This window comes from Balaenoptera acutorostrata, chromosome 15 (assembly GCF_949987535.1).
Source record: "Balaenoptera acutorostrata chromosome 15, mBalAcu1.1, whole genome shotgun sequence".
Taxonomy (NCBI): domain Eukaryota; kingdom Metazoa; phylum Chordata; class Mammalia; order Artiodactyla; family Balaenopteridae; genus Balaenoptera; species Balaenoptera acutorostrata.
The window spans coordinates 84747993-84767409 of NC_080078.1; the positions used below are offsets into that span (position 1 = coordinate 84747993).

General features: G+C 55.1%; 1 protein-coding gene and 1 long non-coding RNA gene across 2 annotated transcripts in view; one reads left to right on the forward strand and one right to left on the reverse strand.

Annotated features, from left to right (window-relative positions):
• Window positions 1–16454, reverse strand: part of PMEPA1 (prostate transmembrane protein, androgen induced 1) — a 58317-nt gene extending 41863 nt beyond the window's left edge. Inside the window, exon 1 of the mRNA XM_057530101.1 lies at window positions 15895–16454. Within this exon, the coding sequence (XP_057386084.1) occupies window positions 15895–16006 (112 nt within the window). The 5' untranslated portion in view covers window positions 16007–16454. The remainder of the gene's footprint in view (window positions 1–15894) is intronic.
• Window positions 16455–16624: 170 nt separating this feature from the next.
• LOC130704951 (uncharacterized) lies at window positions 16625–18977 on the forward strand. The gene is made up of 3 exons (XR_009005529.1): window positions 16625–16727; window positions 16894–17052; window positions 18847–18977. It is a non-coding gene; the product is annotated as an uncharacterized LOC130704951 (long non-coding RNA).
• Window positions 18978–19417: the final 440 nt, after the last annotated feature.

Below are 19417 nucleotides of genomic sequence, written 5' to 3' on the forward strand. Positions count from 1 at the left end.
ACATGGCGGCCCTGAGATCTGGTGGGGCAATGGGTTTGCTTCTCCCCACTAGCACCTTCCTGAGGATAAAGCTGGGGCCCGTCACCTGCCGGAAGCTGCTCGGAGCTGTCTGTCTGGGGGAAGGATGAGAGTTTCCCCTCCATCCATAACTCTCTACCCATGAACCTTCCCCTCGGGTTCCCGCCCATGACGCGACCCCGTGACCTAGATCTCATTAGAACTGAGTTGACCCCGACCTTCAAACGGCCGGGTGACCTTAGAGGGGCAAAGAGCAAAGTGCTTCTACTCTGCAGGAGGTGCCGTGAGTCTGTAATTGCTTATTAAAGACCCCCGAGGACTCCTTGGGGCGCGCATCTTAAACATCACGTAAACCAGCCTTCCTGACCTTTGCCATTTCCAAATACCCCGTTAAAGGAATTTAAATTCCTTGATATTTTAAAAAAATAAATATTCAATCGACTCACTTTTACTACTTAGCCTTGTTTTGAACAATACTCATGAAATCAATGATGTGCTTTTGTTGCTTGTTCCGTTCTTCCTTATTTACATTTAACATACATTAACCTAAGAATATAACTATTAAATATGAAATACCCGTCCACATGCCATCTAAAATTTTCTCATGGGCTGCCAGTCTGCTTTGGGTCTGCCGATTTCTTTGAACTTACAAGGTCAGGTGGTTATGACCTAAGTGGTGTCAAGGGGTTCCAGATCCAGCTCGGCCAATTATCTTCGTGTACCCTTGGGCAAGTGACTTCTGTCCTCTGAGCCTCAGTCTGCCCGTCTGAAAAACAGATCTAGTAACGGCGGCTCCTGCAAAACTGCATGTAGCTGGTGCCTGGCATTCACTAAATACCTGTAGCGAGCTATGCGTTGTCACACACAGCCCCCAAAAGTCAGAACACTTACTAACATCCCCATTTTACAGACGAAGAACTGAGGCCTGGGGGCCACAAAGCTGGTAAGTGGCGTAGCCACGATTCTAAACTGGCACTCTGCCTCTGAAGCCACTCTGTGGGTATCCTTTTCTTCTTCAGGGAATGCTCGAGTCCCAGTGTCGGGGACCCCGTCTGCCAGCCCCACACTCTCCAGTGAGGCATGCCCCAACCCCCAGGACATACAGCTCCATCGCGAGGTCCAAGCCGTCCGTCAGCCGGCAGGAACTCAGCCTGGGTGCTCTCTGCTTGAGTAACCACCTCCCCCAGACATGATTCATACCTGTCTGGGGTCACCCACATCCTCATTCCCTGCAAAGGAATGCGGGCCAGGTGAGGCGGGCTGGCGGGCTGGCATCAGTGGCTGGCGGGGCCGTGCCAGGTGGTGGCAGAGGTGTAGCCTGCTGAGTTTCCAAAGCCTCTGCCACCACCCCGAGTCTCCCTGGCTAGGGCTGGACAGATGCCCAGGCCCCAAGTGCCCGTTTATGGGGCTCAGATTCAGGTTCTAAAACCTCTTCCTGGGCTTCCCTGGTGGCGCAGTGGTTAAGAATCTGCCTGCCAATGCAGGGGACACGGGTTCGAGCCCTGGTCCAGGAAGATCCGACATGCCGCAGAGCAACTAAGCCTGTGTGCCACAACTACTGAGCCTGCACTCTTGAGCCTGTGAGCCACAACTACTGAAGCCTGTGTGCCTAGAGCCTGTGCTCCACCACAAGAGAAGCCACTGCAATGAAAAGCCCTCGCACCTCAATGAAGAGTAGCCCCCGCTCACTGCAACTAGAGAAAGCCAGCGCACAGCAAAGGAAGACCCAACACAGCCAATAAAATAAATAAATAAATAAATAAATAAATAACTCTTAAAAAAAAAAAAAAACCTCTTCCCCACGAAGGTGCCTGGAATTCCACCCTTAGATAGTCATTCCTCTGGGTCCACATGCCCCTTTTACGGGGCTTTTCCCTGTTTGAATGGCAGCCCTGTGGTTCATCCACACAATTGAATGCTGCTCAGAAATCAAAAGGAATCACTACTGAGACACACAACATGGATGGATCTCAAAGTCAGGAGGCTGAGTGAAAGAAGCCAAACAAAAAGAGTGAACATACAGCGTGACTGCATTTATGCAAAGTTCTCCACTCAGAAAATTTAATCTCTGAGATTAAATTTAAATCTCTGAGATTCTGTGATTGAATCTGCAGTGACTGCCTCGGTGAGGGGCAGGGTGGGGCAGGTACAGACTGGGAGGGGCAGGGGGCCTGGTGCTGAGACGGAAGGTCCCTCGTCTCCATCTGGACACCGGTAACATGCACAGACACTGGCCAAAACTCAACACAGTGCACACGTACGTCTGTGCACTTTCTGTCTATGAATTATACCTCAATAGACGCGTCACAGCAGGGGAAGTGCAGGTTCGCAGAGGAAGTTTAACAACTGAAGGGAAGGGAAGGGACAGCTGGTGAGGTCTGACCGGGTCTCTGCAGTGCCTTCCTTCTCACAAGAGCCTCAGGGTTCAATTAAGCCCCTTTTACAGAGAACAAAATTAAGAAGGGAGGAGAAGGAAAGAAATGGTAGGGGAAGAGGTATGAGCAGGGCTCATCGGGGGGCTTCAGTGATGAGAAAATCTTGTGTCTGGAACATTCCGCCTTCAACTGCAAGCCCACCAGTGCCCTGTTCCCGCCTCTGTGTGATTCTCCCTTCCACCCCCTGGGAAAGATACCCTCCAAGAAGAGACGTGCCACCCCTGGTGAAGCAGAAAGCCACACGTTGGTAGCCAAGAGCCCAGAAGGCAAAGGTAGGGGCAGCTCAAGCTGAAGGGTGGGTTTAAGGCGTGTCCGGCAGCCACAGGGAGAGAAGAGGAAGCCAGGGCCCTGGGTGCCCAGCCTGATCCTGGTGAAACCGGGTGCCCCTACCATTCCCTGAACTAGATGGTAACTTCCAGGCCCCGGGCCGCCACTCCACCCACCAGACCCCAGGCCATCCCCCTGCTCCGCAGCTGGCAGAGGCCTCAGGGGTCACTCGGCTGCTCGAGCACCTGCCCTGGAAGGACAGGACAGGCGCTGGAAGATGAGGCCGATGCCAGGGCTCACGGGCCCCGCGGTCCTGCTTCCCAACGCACAGCGACGTGTGCAAGTGTGAGCTGCGGCCTGGCTCACACGGAGTCCCGCCGGCCTGCTGTCCTTACGATGACGACGTTATTAGTGGCAGCACTCTGATTAGCCACAGAAAGGCTTCAGGCTGAAAGCTGGCCTGGATTTCCTCCCTTCCCTCGACTGAATCTCAGTTTCTCCATCTGTAAGCATGGGGTGGGGGCCCAGCCCCGCACGGCTTAACCCCAGCAACACCCTGGAATTAGCCGGGGAGCTTTAAGAAGCTCCGCTCTTGCCTTGGGGTGCGCCTGAGGGTCAGGGTTGCAGACCCCCCCGGGGCTTCCATGTCCTGCAGGATGGAGAAAGGCTGTTGAGAAGGAGGCTGGAAAGGGACCTCAGTCCTAATGCTCTCTGGACCCTCTCCTCGATCCCTCTCCCGAGGCACCCCTCTTGGGGAGCCCAGGCCCTGCCCAGCGCCCCATAGGTCACCATGACCCTTTTCTCCCGTCAGCTGCAACCCGACACGGGACAGATTCCTGCTCTCGCTGGCACGGAGCCCCGGGATCGTCGCCGGTGACCATTCCAAGAAGGGGAGCGTGTGGAGGAGGGATGAACAGGACGCAGGCCCAGCTGCAAAAGCCTGAGGGCAAAGGCGGAGAGGCCTGGAGTTGGCCACAGCCTTACATGGGTGACAGGCGGTTCTGAAGCTGGGGGGACAGCGGGCAAAGCACAGACTTTGGAGTCCCGCAGCCCAAGTTCAAATCCTGCTCTGCTCCTGGCTGGTGATCTCCGCACCCTGGGACGTGCCTTAGCTCCGCTTCCTCCTGTGCCAAAGGGGTTGCCCCGAGGGCGTACACGGTGCTTGGTGAGCATCTGTGACTGTCGGCAGGAATGGCTGGGGCTCAGGAATGGCCGGGGTTCGAAAAGCCACAATGCGACTAAGGCAATCATCAAGGAAACAGACAAAGTTGCTGGACACTGGGGGCTCACTGCCCGAATACTGACTGCCCAGCTTCTCTCCTTTCTTCCTCTTCTTCCTGAAGCCCACCCCCACTCACTTGGGTCTATTCCAGGAGAGGGTTCAGAGCTCATTCTCACTAGAGTGCAAAAGAACGCCGCAACATGCATCCCAGGTAAAAATGGAGGCTTCTGTGACATTTGAGTTGGTGACCCCGATTTTAAAGAAAGACAAATGAAGTAATATTGGGGGGCTGAGAGTAACATGGGTAGGGGGCTTACTCCAGATCTCACCATGAATGAGCCCAGAGGATTGGGAGGGACCCAGGCCTGACAGCTGAAGCCGGGGCCTGGGTCATATCAAAGTGGTGGCACAGCCTTAGAACTCATAGTAGGGACTGTCCCCGACGTGTCAGGCAGCCCAAGGGCCTCCATGTGACATGACGAGCAGATGGGGAGTCCCGGTGGCTGCATGCAGGAGCAGTCCCTCCCCTTCCAGGAGCTCTGCAGCCCTTGCCACTCTCCCATGCTGGGATCGATTAGCAATGTCTGTCACGGGCAGCAAGGGGAGTGCTGGCTCAAATGCCATGCACTCATCCCTGATCCGCACTTTGAAAGTCACAAAGGGGCTCCGTAAGTACCGGCTAAATTCTCCTCTAACTAAAGAGTTATAGGAACTGGGGATCCACAGATACCCACCCGAGCCAGGACCTCATTCAGTGATGCAGAGGACAGGATACAGTGGAGCAAGTCCCACAGACGGAGAATCAACCAGACAAGGAGACTTCAGAAGAGAAATGGCCACGGGAAGAAATATTCCTTAACTAAACATAAGCAACTTCTGGATTATGCACTTGCAGGCAGGGCCTAGATTTATGTGGATGATTGGAAGTTGGACTCATAATTACACCTCTGCACCATGTAGCAGGCAACTCTAATTACCCTCTAGATGGGAGGACGGTGACAATTTCATTTAGGGCCAAAAGTAACTAATAAAATTAGACAAAATTAGCAGCTCCACGTGTAAGTCCCCACACACTACAGATTAATGCAGAGACTTGACAACTGCAAACATCTAATAACTGTCCTTGTTAGAGAAATGAGAGGGGACGGGAGTGGCCCCTGACCCTTAAGCCTGGATATTTGAACTATCCCGTGGTGAACCTAGTGGATAGACTTTTTAAAAAAGGCAATGTTCTCTGCATTTGTGGCTTTGGGGTTGAAACTCTGGCTCTAGGTTTGATTGGGGGTGTCCCTAACATGTCAGCCTGCTCAGAGATTGGGATCCACAAACACGGGAAAGATACACCCGAGATAGGAGTGCATTTAGCTCTGGTCCATCAGGACGATCAACAGCAGCAAATGGAGGGGTGTTCAAAGGGCTGGCTGGTGTCATTTCATCGGTTATACTCACCGATGTAACTGACACCCTTTCCATCATCTCGATACAGCCACCTCTTTCTCCCATACCATAAACAGACTAGAAAAAATTGTTTCCCCTGTGGCCGTGACCCCCATCGGCTGCTCAACGCAGCCCCGTATGAATCACTCCTGGCTCACCGCAACTGGGTTCTGAAATGACTGGACAGCAACGGGGCAGCACAGACACCAATAAATGAATCATGCCTTCCACAAGACCAAACCTTTGGCTTTTACAGACACCAATTTACAAAGTAGAAAGAAAAGAACAAAGAAATCACTCAGGGTGTTTGCGCAAAGTTGATTCATAGGTTTACAGAATTATTACCGACTAAATTATTTTCAGGAAGGCAATTAGACCCGTGACCAGCTACAGCACCTCGGCCTGCAATTCTCAGACTTGGGAATTCGCACAGTGGGCCAGGGGCAGATACCAAATTCCTGCAGGGCTCCCCAGGCTGAGTGGACCCTCCCTGCCTCCTTCACTTTCTACTTTCTTTTGGAGGGTTATTTAAGACCTTGATGAAGTCTTTCTGTGTAGCCACATGAGCTATGTAAAGGAAGTAAGCATGTACGCACTTAGTTTTGCTAAACGTCTTGGTCTTTTTATTTTTTATTCCTGAAGTGCAGCAACCATAATAGACCATACAGATTCTCCCTTCTGTGATCGCGATTTTGAAATACATTACCTACAACCGCCAGACTCTTCCACCATCTCTCAACTGACGTCCACTGGAGGGATATCAGAGCAAAGCTACTCTACCTGCTATAAAGCTTAGGCAGATGAAGAAATAGCGCTTGCTATGGCCACGTGCAAATTCTGAGCCTCCCCAGTGGAAATGTAGCCTCTGGGACGAATCACCCCACAGGGCTTGGGTTGACGCTGGTTGGCCAGGCATTTGAACATTATAGGGCAGCTTTAGCCAGTCTAAAAGCATCCCCGTCAGGAATGTCTGACCCTGGTGGGCAAAGTGACATAAGCGAGAACACAACTGAGCTCACGCCTGGCTGACGCTCTCGGGCAGCAGCCCCACTTACCAGCAGCCGCCTGGACCCTCTCGGGCAAAGCAAGGCAAGGGGGGCGGCGGGGCCGTCTTGCGGAACCTACTCCAGATGAGCAGTCAGCAACTAGGTACCCAAGACCAGCGGGGCTGAAAAAACCTCTTTTGGGAAAGGGCAGTTTGCTTTGCCCAAAATGTGCAGGAAAACTGACTCAGCTGCTCGTTTCCATTGCTTCTGAGGACAGAGCCTGGGAACCCTGATTTCACCTCCCTGGGGGAGCCCAGGGCAAAACACAACTGCGGGGGTGGTGGGCATGTGGTTCCCGCTGTGGCCTCCAGGCGGGGGACCTCAGAGAAGTCTCCTAGCCTTGGGTGGAATGCACACGTCTTAAAATATTCTGCATATTTTATAGTATAAATATAAGTCTATATATGTATGTATTTTTTATACCCAATGATATGAGGTTTTAATGTATTAAAGCACATATTTCTGTATTCTTAACCACTGACACCCACACAGATCCACAGCTGGATCTGTCACTTTTGCCCGCAACCGCAAAGCCAGGGATGGAAACATCAGCTCCTGCAGACCTTAAGGACCTACAGAGACTCTCCTATCCCTGAAGCGTGACAGCGATGATAGAAGGTGACAGATCAAATGCCAGCAGTTACAGAACCTCAGTGCATGCTCCCAGCAGCCACGGGGGTGATGAAGGAACACCATAAATCCACTCTTTCACTCACTGCTTCATTGTTTACTGAACATCTGCTCTGTGCCAAGATCACGCAAAAGTTGTATGCGTCCTAAGTAGAACCTGGCACAGCTGCCCCCATCCCCATCACCACCGAAGTCCATATTAGGGATAGAAGATATGGGACCGTTTCTCCAAACATCAAAGGCAAGTTGGTGTCCTGAACTCATATGACTGTTCAGTGGTTTAAGCTGTATCTGTCCAGCCCCGGGGAGCCCAGCGCTGGTGCCAGGCATGGGGCACCGGGAGACGTTTCCAGAGGACAGTGTAACTTTAAGAGCTGGCTCAAGGAGGCCAGAAGCGAACTTTACCCAACATTCAGATCCCAGAGCCCCTGGGATTTTACACTTGTTACCAAATAATTAAAACTCTCTTTTCTGCCAGGAGAACCACTTCCCAAACCCACCGGATACAATAATAAATGACTAGAGTTAAAATACATCTGAAGGTAAGGAAGATCAGACTCCACATTTCCCAATGCTTTCAACATCCTACAAGTGCATTGCAGAGGCACCGATTCTAAGCCAAGTGACCACCCCCTTCCTCCCCCCTCCCACTCCAGTGAAAAACAAATACATATCAGACTTTGCGGGAACGGCAGGAAGATCCGATCACCACCTGGTTACCTCGGAAGGTGAGTCACAGTAGTTGCCTAACTCCTTGCAGCCTGCGGGTCTCACTGTCACATCCGCGCAGACGCCAGCTCCACTGGGGTAACAAATGGATAGAGTGATCAAAAAACACTCCAAGTCTGAAACAACTGTGTGCAGAAGAGAATCGCCCTAGAAATCCCCCTTTCGGGGGCGTGGGGCAGGCCCGGCGACGCACCTTTGTCATTTCTAAGCTCTTAGTGGCACTAAAGTGACACTGAGAGACCCCGACCTCCGGGGGCAGCGGCAGGGGCCTTTCTGCGTGGGTTTCGGTACCTGCCCCCGAGGGAGAGGTGGTGGGGAGGAGGCTGAGGCCCAGCTTCCTGCCCCAAACAGTGGAAACGTCCCTGGAGCATTCAAAATGTTTTGTGCCGAGGTGCTTTTCATTGCTGGGCAATTGTCTTGACAAGCTATGAAGCAGGTGTTAATCTCCCCTCTGTTTTGCAGAGGGGCAAGCGGGGAAGCTTAGGAGGGATCCCCAAAAGGATGGTTTTCCAAGTCTATATCCTGACCACCTCCTGTCCTGCCTGGAATCTTCTAGGAGCCTGCTGGCCCGCCCTGCCCCCTCCCTTCCCCACTCATACACAAGGTACCAACCAGGCTCGGGGATATAATGAACAAAATGGACCCCAACCTCTCAGCGACCAGAGGGAAGAGAGATGACACAACTCATTACACAATATTCAATACCACGTGACAGGTCTGGAAGGAGACCCACGGGGTGCTCTTCGAGCCCAAACACAACGACCAGTCTGGGAGCCCGGGGGCCTCCCCGAAAGAGGCTTTGAGGTTGCCCCTGTTTCGGTTTCCTCTCAGCCCTCCTCCCCGAAATGAACTCATTTTCTTGTCCCTGTCCTGACTAGAACGGCGGCCCTCGGAGGGTAGGTTTATCTGTGTAGTTGTCCCCTGATGTTCTGCGGTGCCCAGAACAGCACTTGGAACAGCACCCTCGGTGCAGGATGAAGTGCTGAGTTACTCAGCACCTACGGGATGCTCTGCCCCACGTAGGTCCCCCATAAAGTCTAGATCTTCATCATCTCACCCTGGCCAGAAGTTTGGCAGTGCTCAGACCCCGGACGGCCTGGAAATCCTAGGAAAGCTAAGCTATGGTCCCTCCAGGAACAGCCCTGGGCCACTTAGCAAGCCCCTGCCACAAGATCGGATGGTGGTGGTCTGGGGGTGCGGGAAGGAGCCGGAGACAGAGACAGCCTGATGCGGGACACATGTTTGGCGGAGACCTTTCCAATGAAAGTCAGCCATTGTGCTGTCCGACTGCGTGCTCTGAGATTTATTAGTGCTTTTCCCTGATGAATGGGAGTCGGTGTGGTGTCATGGGGAAGAAAGCACGGGAGCATGGGCTGTGGGGTCAGGAAGCTGAGGTTTGAATCCCAACAGAGCATCAGTTCCTGGCTGTGTGACCCGGAGCAAGTGTCTTACCCTCTCTGAGCCCGTTTTTGCATCTGCAAATTGGTGATAGCAACAGCTCTCTCACAGAGTTGTTTTGAAGATTGAGAAAAATGCGTCACTAGTACCTGGCACATAATAAGCTCTTCATATCCAACTAGGAAAGGGAGTGGAAACAAAAACCCATCAGTCACCCTGGAAACAGAAGACAGAAGCTGTTCTGTGGCTCTTGGAAAGCCTGGGGATGCCCTAAACCTTTCTCAGCTCATCCCTGGGTGCTGAAGCCCCTGCTCCTCTCGGCAAGCCATGCTGGGACCTTTCCCGGCTTGGTGACAAACACCTCTACCAGTGCCTGACAAGGCCCTGGCAAGACCCCGCAATGTCAGGGTTTGGTTTTGTGGTGCCACCCAAAGAAAAGTGAAGTCGACGTGACTTCATGGAGGGTACAGCCCACCTGGGGAGGTGGAAGGGCAGGAGCGAAGACGCAGGTGCTCAGAGGTGAAGAAGTGAAACCCACCGGGGAAAAAAGATCAGGGTCTGTTTTTGATGGCTCACTCTCCACCCCTGTACCCTCACTTGTTAAAAATGGAAATGAATTTTCAAAGTGAGAGCCTCAAACCATTCGGAGTTTCTGGGCTGGGTGCTCCCAACCGTCTTAGGAATGGACCCAGTGGGGTATCTGGTGTCAGGGTGGTGCTGACTTCTTCATGGCCGCATACCCTCCACCCCCAGAGCCCAGTCTCTGCCTCCAAAGCAGGCTCTGGATTCCAGTGACCCAGCGGGGGACCCTAAGAGATGTGTGGGCCTTCCTGGGCCAAGGGTGGACGTGCTGGAGGTTTGCCAGCCAGGGACAAGGAAACTCACACAAATATTCAATTACCTCCACCTTCAAGGTCATGGTACCCACATGGGCCTGTTCGTTCCAACATCCCCAACCAGTTGCCGGCACCCCAGCCCCAGGCTGGAGGAACCCTCTTCTGAAGCCCTTCTCAACAGGCAGAGTGCCAGAGTGTGACCGCTAGGGGACAGGACAAGAGGGTCATTGGGCCTAGTTCACCCCACTGTCACCGCCAGCTCCCATGACCACACTCCCCGAAAATCATCTTTGAATCCTCCCGACACCCCAGCACACTGGAGCTGCTGTCACCTAGACCTACAGACGGGCCAAGTGACAGCGAAAGGTGACACAGCCAGCAAGTCTGGGAGCGGGGCAGAGCTTCCATCCCTCTGGCCCTGGGTCACGCTCTCAACCCACTTCAGCCCTCGGGAGAGAGGGTCTGCGAGCAGGTGAGAAAAGAAGGAATTGTCAGTACTTAAAACCCAGGAGTTTTACAACAAAATCTAGCTGTCCAGGTCCCTGAAACTGAGAGATCTGGCCTCACAGGGCCCACGTGACAACGGTGAGCCCACTGGCAGTGGTCCCTTTAGGCAGGACTTCCGTCCACCGTTCTCTGCAGCTCCCCCCTCCAAAACAGAGGACACTGAGTTTGCCACCCTGAACCGTGCTCTGCAGGCCTCTGAAGGCCCAGAGCAGTGGGGTACATCCTCTCTGCTACTCAGGCACACAAAGAGGAGGGGGCAGGCGGCACCCACGGCACCCAGCCCCACCCCTAACCAAGCATCCTCACACGCACACACGCAGGCATGCACGCGACACCTTTTAAAAAGCACAGAATGTGTCCTCGGCCTTGACCTCCTCCTCAGCACATGCGCCATACAAGAGCCCAAGGCTGGCAGGAGTACAGTCTCCAAAACTCAGTGTGTCAGAGCTCTTTCTCTTTGCGCGGGACCCCAGGTGCCGAGCTGCCTGCCAACTTCTCTCTGGGTGATGACACCTGGAGACAAGGCCACGCGGGCCCTCTGGCTTGGGGCCCCCCACCCGTACCCTCCTCTCCAACACTTTCTTATGTTTTAACAATTGACCAAACCATGGACGTTTAAAAACCCTGAGACGAGGTGGGGCAGGTACGTGGAGGTGGCACCTGGGCACAGCTGAGCTGGCCGCTCTGGGGTTACTGGGGCTCAAGTGCATCTCACTGTCCCGAAGGTAAGCAGCGCCCCCCCCATCCTGCCCCGCCAGCCTCCTCTCCCAGGCAGCCTCACGCACAGCTCCATCTCCCTTCCTCTCTTTCAAAGGGAGAGTGCATACATTTGCACAACTTATAGGGGAGAAAGTATGTGTGTGTGCACTTTTTTCCTTTGTATTTGTCTCACATGCCCAGAAGAAGCTGTAACCATTCCCAACCTCGAGAGAAGCTGGCCGGAGAGGCAGAAAGGGGTAGCAGCTGAGCGTGTGAGCCCATATGTGTGCGTGTGTGTTGGCATGGGTGTGTGTGCACACGCAGGCGTGTGCCTGGGTATGCGTGTGTGCACAAAAGCCATTAGTTCTTCTGTGTCTTGACAAACACTAAGCTCACCCCTGACCCCAGGACGTGCTGGGCGGGGTAGCTGGCTTAACCCAGACTTCCTGGGAAGCTGTGGCCAACGGCCTGACCTGAGAGCCAGTCAAAACTCAGCCTCCTACGGCACCTCAACCTAAAACCCGGACAGTCAGAAAACATGTGGGTTAAAAGTCCCGGCTGAGAGGGTCCACGGGGGTAAAAGCTGGTGCTGGCTGGGCGTCCATAGTTTAACCGGAAACCTGAAATACCCGCTTTCAAGGGTGCCCGAGTCTTTCCTCCTAATAAATGCAAATCCAAGGCGAAAACCGGAAATGTCATCAAGGAGGAGCCCCAATCCTCCCTGCGCCTGGCACACGAGAGGCGCTCCGTAAAGGCTAAGTGGATGAGTGGCAGGTGCCACCTTGGGCGTTTACAGGGACTGATTCTGGAAGGGAACGGAGGAGCATCTTCTCTCCACTGAGATCTGCCCTCCCGCCCCCTCCAGCCCCCTTGGAAAAACCAGTAACTGATTAAAACGGTGGTTCTCAGCCAGGGACAATGTGCCCCTCAGAGGGCATCTGGCAAAGCCTGGAGACATTTTTGGTTGCTGCAACTTGCTGGGGGGAGTACAACCCTATTCCTGACACCTAGAGGGTAGAGGCGGGGGTGCTGCTGAATAGCCAACACGCAAGACAACCTTCCCTTCCCTCCCAACAGGGACTTATCTGGCCCAGGCGTCCTAGTGCCAAGGGTGACATACCCTGGATTCCAGTGTTACACGTGCACAGCACATGTGCCAGACAAACCACCAGAAAATTGGGTTCCTATGAGTTTCTGAGTCTCTAGTGCTTGGGGATATTTGTTTGGAATCGGAGGAGAGGTCGGAGAAGAGGAATCCGAGGCTCAATGGCTCCGGTTGTGTTAAAAAACAAAGCCACCACCACAGACACCGTCTGCAGAGGTGCAGGGCACAGCCAGGGCAGGGGCACCTCCCAGGACCCTCCAGAAATGCTGCCACGAGGGCCAACGGCTGTCTGGCCCTACAATTCGGTCTGTCCAGAAAAGACAGTTAGCATCTGTCTGCCCCCAAAAGTCTCAAGCAGAAGCTGGAGGAGAAAGACAGGGGGTAATTTCTAAGAGATGCAGCAGAACTGAAAAGAGGTCACAGAATGCCAAGAAAAATGCAAATGTGTGTGCCAAGAGGAATCCTTTCCTCAAAAGTTGCCACATCGAACTCCCTGGCTGTCATCTCCGGTGGGCTGTCACTTGAGCTGGTTGTTTTCCATTCCAAGAACCCTGGCTCTTTCCCAGAATGGTGTATTTTTCCGTGGGGTGAGTTCTGAGAACAGCAAAGTCCCATCAGACAGCAGCCCACACCCCTCGACCCTCAGGAGAGATGGGAGCCCCTGGAGAGTCTTGGCAGTGTCTCGTCAAAGTCAAGACCATCCCAGATATCTGGCTTCCTCAGGGCCAACCCAGTTCCCATTCTTCCGGGTGCAAAGGAGATGCTGCTGATTTCCTCCAGCCCCCAAGTTCAAGGTGGACCTACTCTGGGGACCCTGGTCCATTTTCAAGATGGTGTGTGCGTTCCATGAGAAATAACCCTGGGTCTGAGTCTAGCATGGCTTGGGGACCTGGGACAAAGCTTTCCATTGCCACTTCCCCTCATCTATAAATCGAGGGCGTGAACCCCGAGTTTGCCAAGGGTCCACCCAGGTCTGATATTTGGGGCCACTGAAGACCACACCAAGGACCCAGCACTATTCGAGGGGCAGGAAGCCAGTTCCGGCACTGATGCCTCCAGCCAGACTTTGGAGAGAGCGCAGGTCTCATCTTGAAAGACGGTAGAGTTTTTTATTTCAACCATCATGGTCTTGTTTTTCAGATGAGGAAACTGAGGCCCAGGGGGCTTAACGGACCTACCAAGGGCAATCTCTTCTTTTCTAAAAGAGGAGCCCCCTGAACACTGCCCTGCAGCCCAACTCCAAATCCAACTTCAACGTTCTACTTGAACCTCCAGCTCAGATCATGAGAAATGCACAGCGACCACTGTCCATTTCTTTTCCTCCTTCAATTTTCCCTTCCCTCCTTCCGTCCTTATTTTTGTATAAAGAAACTCCAGGCCTTTAAAGCGTCCTCATCAGACTGTTTCCGGGAAATCTGATTAGCACTCACCACAAACTGTTATATTATACCTGCGCTTTAAAGACCGCTTCCCTCCCTGCCCTGGGCTTTCTTCCAGGGAGTAGAGGGCCGTGTGTAAAAAATACACTGAGCAGGATGACTAATGGGCCACCTCAGGGCCAGCTGGAGCAGGCCAGGGTTCCAGACACTAATAACCTCAAGGGTCCCACTCAGATGCTGAAGCACACCGGTCAAAACAGGCATCGGACTTAACGGCCTCTTGGTGTCGGTCAAAATATTGTCAGGGCTGATTAGCCCAAGAAGGCACAGAAATAAAAATGAATTTTTTAAAAAAGTCCTGAGCACAAAGGAAGAAGAGCAGAACGTCCGGCCATGCCCAGCCCTCATAATGGATAAGTTCAGCCTGACGATGTGGACCGGGGTGGGGTGCGGGGAGTTCCCTAAGGCAGTTTTACAGGAGGGGGAGAATAAGGCATAGAGAGTACTTGAGCACCAATCCACTTAGCACCAGCGAGACTCTCCAAACATGTGCGAACATATTTTAATAATATCCTCCTGCATTTCATTAGCCTCCGGAGTTCACAAAGGGCCTTTGGGAAGCAATCTGGTTTAATGCAACTCAATTCCGCAAACGCTGGCTCTGGGCAGGTTCTCCTGGCATCTCGCTGGCCTGGCAAGAGGCAGCTGGGGGGTGGGGGGGTGGTGGTGAGGGAGAGCAAGGCTTTCAATTCCAGGACTGGAGGGAGTGGGGACCGGCAGATGGAAGGACCCACCACCAACGCCAGCCAGCCTGCCCCAGCAGGGCCGGTCATGGGTTATTTTTACCTCTTGCGCCTCACTGTACAGGCTCAGGGGTCGAAAACTGTGGCAGCCGCCTGCGGAAACTGGCTTATGAGTCACCCAGTGACTGCCCTCGCTCGGTGGCGGCTGTCTCTGGACTCCTGGTCCCAGATGGAAGAAGGCTGGCCCCAGCAGGGAAGGGCTGTGTGCCACCCTCGCCTGGGGAGATTAGGGGAGACCATGGGGACACTGAAGCTCAGAGAGACAAGGGGTCTCCAAAGGGTGGGCGGGGGGAGGGGGTATAGGCTAGAAGGCAGTCCCCTGGGGGGTGCCAGTCAAATGCCCATCCACCCCAAGGTCCACCTGGGTGGGCTACGTGTGACGGATGTCCAGGCTTATTTGTCCCAACTTCTCCGAGCACAGGGCGAGTCAGCGCCAAGCTTCAAACCCTCCCCTCCCCACCCTTGGTCCACCTCCCCCTTTCAGAGCAAGGCAGTCCCAAATACAGACAGCCCCAAACTTTGACTCATTTGTAACCACCGTCCCAGCCAGACTGAGCCAAACTGTCCAGACAGAGGCTATTTATAGGTGCGTCGGGGACACAGACAATCACACAATGACACACACTCAGGATCCACGTTCGCCAGACCCGCCAGCGCTGAGCCCTGGATTCAGACACCTGGACACAAATGGTCCCCAGACCCCCAGGGAGATGCACACACTCAAGAGGGGCACCCAGACCCGGACACAGAGAGACCCAGAGACCCAGGAAGACTCGGGCGCACACACTCCGGGGGCAGCCCGCGAGCCAGACACACAGACATACAGAGAGGGACGCCGAGACCTAGACCGAGACACACAGACACGCACACTCCACAGACGTACGGAAACCCACTCACACAGACCGAGAGCCACAGAGCCACACACACCCGGAGCCCCGGGCACCGCGCAGGCCAGACAGTGTCTCACACGCCTGACACCCCCCTGCCCCCAAGCCAAAGTTGATAAAGAGCCGGCCTAATTGCTCCATCGCGACTGCCCTTCAGGGAAATAAAATGGAAACTTCACGGATCCACCCGCCCCAGCCCTCCCGCGCCGGGCGCCCCGCCGCCCTCTGAGCAGCTCGGCCCCGGGTCCGAGTCCCGGCGGGCGGGGCGCGGGCAGCGGGGGCCGTGCCAGGCTCGCAGCGCCGCGGGACAAAGCCGGGCCGGCCGCCAGCTGCCGCGAGCCGGGAGGGCGCGCCCCGGGCGCGGCGGGCGCAGCCGGGGCGCGGGGCGCACGGCCCGAGGGGGCGCGTACGGCCCAGGCCCCCGCCCGCATTTGCGCCTCGACTCGGGGTCCGAGCCTGACGGGGCCTCCGGGGAGGGGGGCGCGGGGTCACTCACTGATCTCCATGCTCTGGAACAAAGAGCGTTTGCAGTTGCACGTGCAGGAGACATTGGGCTGCCCGGCGGCGGCGGCGGCGGCGGTGCTGTTGACCCCCATCAAGCGGTGCATGGACGGCGCGGCGGCGCGGCGCGGGGCGCAGAGGGCTCGGGGGCGGCCGGGGGGGGCTCCGGCCGGCGCCCGGCGCTCGGGCCCCGCATGCAGGAGGCGCGCGGCGGGGAAGGCGCGCCCCGGCTCGCCGGGCTCGGGGCGCCGCCAAGTTCCCGGGGCGCCGCGGGACTCAGTGCTCGGGGCCGCGCTCCCCTGCGCCCCCCGGCTGCCCCTCCGCAGCCCCGGGGGCGTCGGCAGTGCCCGCGGGTGGCGTCCGGGAAATGGGCTGGCAGCCGGGGCGCGCGCTGCCGCCGGGGCTGAGCCTCCGCTGCTGGCTTCCCCCAGCCGAGCGCCTCCGCCGCCGCCGCCGCCGCCGCCTCCTCCTCATTCAAGTCCAAGGAGATCGGGTTTCGCTCCGAGACCGCGGTCGGAGGCAGGCAGACGGTCTGACGTCAGCGCTAGACGGGGCTGCCGGTTCCCACCGCGCGGGGGCCGGGGAGGGGGCGCGCGCTGCGCCAATCCCCGCCGAGGTTCCCCCGCACCCCTTCCCCGGGCCGCGGGGCGGGGTGACGGGGAAGGGGGCGGGCTCTTAAAGGGCCAGAGCAAGGCGGCCCGCGTAGACCCGGGACCCGCGCGGCGGAGGAAGGGCGCAGCGTCCCCTCCCCCTACGGGGGTCAGTTAGGAAGCTCTGCCCGGCGCAGACTAGGCCCTGGGCAGCGGGATTGGGTCCCAGCCATTGCGGGTGCGTTCCTCCCAACCCGGCCCGCGGGGTCCTCGACCGAGGCTTTGTGTGGGGGGGAACCTTGCCCCCCAACCCCCCAGAGAAGCACGATGTCCCTGGGACTCGGGGCAGGGGAAATTAAGGGAAGGGGGCAGCCCTCCAGGTTACCCATTACCTGATTTTGCAGTAAGCTCCCCGACTCCAGATCTGCAGCCCCAGGAGGCCCCAAGCCCACTGCGCCCCCCGCGCACTTTAACCCGACCGAGAGGAGGTAGACTGGGGAAAACTGGAACTCGCGTAGGCACGCCCAGGACAGCTCCGAGAAACGCCCGGGAGCCCTTGTCATGTAAATACGTGTCCGGGACTCGTAACTTCCCAGCCGGCGGGGCCCGGGGCAATCCACACCCAACGTCTGCTGCCCGAGGGGCCACCGGCTGGGGGGGAGGGGGGCGGGGAAGGGGCACGGCTCGGGAGTTCTAAAGACGGGGGAGGAAGTGCGGGGGTGTACTTTTATTTCAAGTTTTAATTACAGAAGTGCTGCAAGAACACATTCTCCTGGAATTAAAAAGATATTAAAATATTACGTAAGAGGCCCCCTCCCTGGCCCATCTCCACATCCTCTCAGCAATTCGGTGTGTCCTCTCCTAGACCCTGCCCGAAATCTCCATTTATTTAACAAGTACTTATTTACCGTGCGCCAGAAACTTACCAACATGAACGCAATCTGACACCTACTCTGAGGGGCAGGAGTATTATTATCCCCATTTTACAGACACGGAAGATGGCGGGGGGGGGTCACTTGCTTAGGGTCATACAATGGAGGAGTCTAAGCTGAACCCAGGTCAGCTCCCCACCCCGTCCGCCGCCCAAATATTTTTAGTTCTTTAAATATCCACATATCCCTGTAATGCCTGGAGTTTTCCTAATGAGCAGAGACTACTTTTGCATTGGGGAGGGGTAGGTTTTAAAAGTTATTGGCATTTCCTTTTAATAGACTGGAACCAGAGCTGTATCTTGCAGAACTCACTGAAAGCCAGCCCAAGAGGTGGTGAGGTCTCTTCCCCAGCGGGGCACAGTGATGCCTCTTGCTTTCTTAGGAGGGCAGGCCCAGGAACTTTTTCTAGAGGGTTCAAGCTCAGGAGTGATTGACTGGTGAGGGAGCCAAGCCCAGGGGCCAGGAAGGGGGGAAGCACTCAGGGCCTACGGGGGAGGGCGCCCCTGCCATGGGCTGGACAGTCTCAGCCCATACCTTAAGGAGGGGTCGATCTCACCAGCAGGTCCAAGGAAGGAACAGGGGAGGTCTGGCTGCAATTGGACCTCAGCAGCTTGGAGGAAAAGCAGGAGAGTCATGAACATGCCTTGGGGGTCCCTGAAATTGTTATCAGGGCCTGGGGATGACCTTGAATCCCACTCATGTCCCAAAGGAGACCACCAGCCTTGCCCCTCATTTCAGCCATTCCTTCATTCATTCAGTCAACAGACTTTCACTGAGCTCTAGCTAGCCCTGAGTGCCAGGAATTCAGTGAGGCCAGGGGCAGCCCCTGCGCTCCTGAATTCTCTTGCAGCTGATCTGGCCTGTCTGCCAGAAAGAATCACACACCGCTGATTATTTTGGAAATGAGGCAACATTTTACACAATTCAGGTTAAACTGCCAGCAGGCAAAAACAACCAGTTAATTCAGTGGATTAAAAAGCAAACCCACTACATTGACCTCTGGTTCATCCGTCTGGAACGACAGCACTGGTCACATTTAATGAGCACCTACAATGTGACCCCACTGTTTTGATGGTAACACCTGGGACTAGTTAGTGGTCTCCGTCCTGGCTCCAAAGTTAGTTCTGCCTGGAGGCCTAATGCAGGGTCTCAGTATGGTGGTGGCAACTGCATCTCCAAAGATGAGTGGGACACAGTCATGTGACCTTGTTGAGTATCTTCACCTCTCTGACCTCAGTTGCCTCCTCTTCAAAGTGGGGATGCTAAAGGTGACTTTGCCTGGGGTGATTGTGAGGGGGTGAGGGGGGCAGTGCCTTGGAAGTGCATAAGAAGAGGGCTGAATATATATTAGCAGTTATGCTATTTAATCCTCATGGAACCCCAGCTGGGGAGGCTCTGGCATTTATGTTGTTTTCTCTTTTGCAGACGAGGATATTGACAACTGGAAAGCCTTCCCGCAACGACAGGGCCCCTGGCTGAGTGGGTAGCAGGAAAGGACAAAGATGCTTTGGAAGAAGCACACACACACACTCATGGGAGGCTTCACGTGTGCCTAGAGCTGCCAGATAAATGTGAATGTCAGATAAACCATGAACAATTTTTAGTATAAGTGTATCTTGTGCAGTATTTGAGACATACTTATACTGGAAATTTATGTGTTGCTTACCTGAAATTTAATTTTAACTTGATGTCTTGTGTTTTTATTTGCTAAATCTGGCAACCCTATGTGTGCCAGGCATGACCCTATGTGGTGCTGGGAACGCAGTGATGGGGGACAGAGCGCGCTGTCAGGCTGGGCACGGGAAGAGGTGATGTGGGCTGAGATGGGAGAGCTCACTCTGTTGGCAGTGCGGGTACTGGGAGGCGGCCCACCTCTGCTGGGCCAGCCTGAGTCCGTGGGAAGGAGACCGAAAGTCAGGGAAAGACATTTCTTTCCTTCGCTCAGTAAATGTTGTGCCTCTATTCAGTGCCAGGCTCTGTGCTGGGTACTAGACAC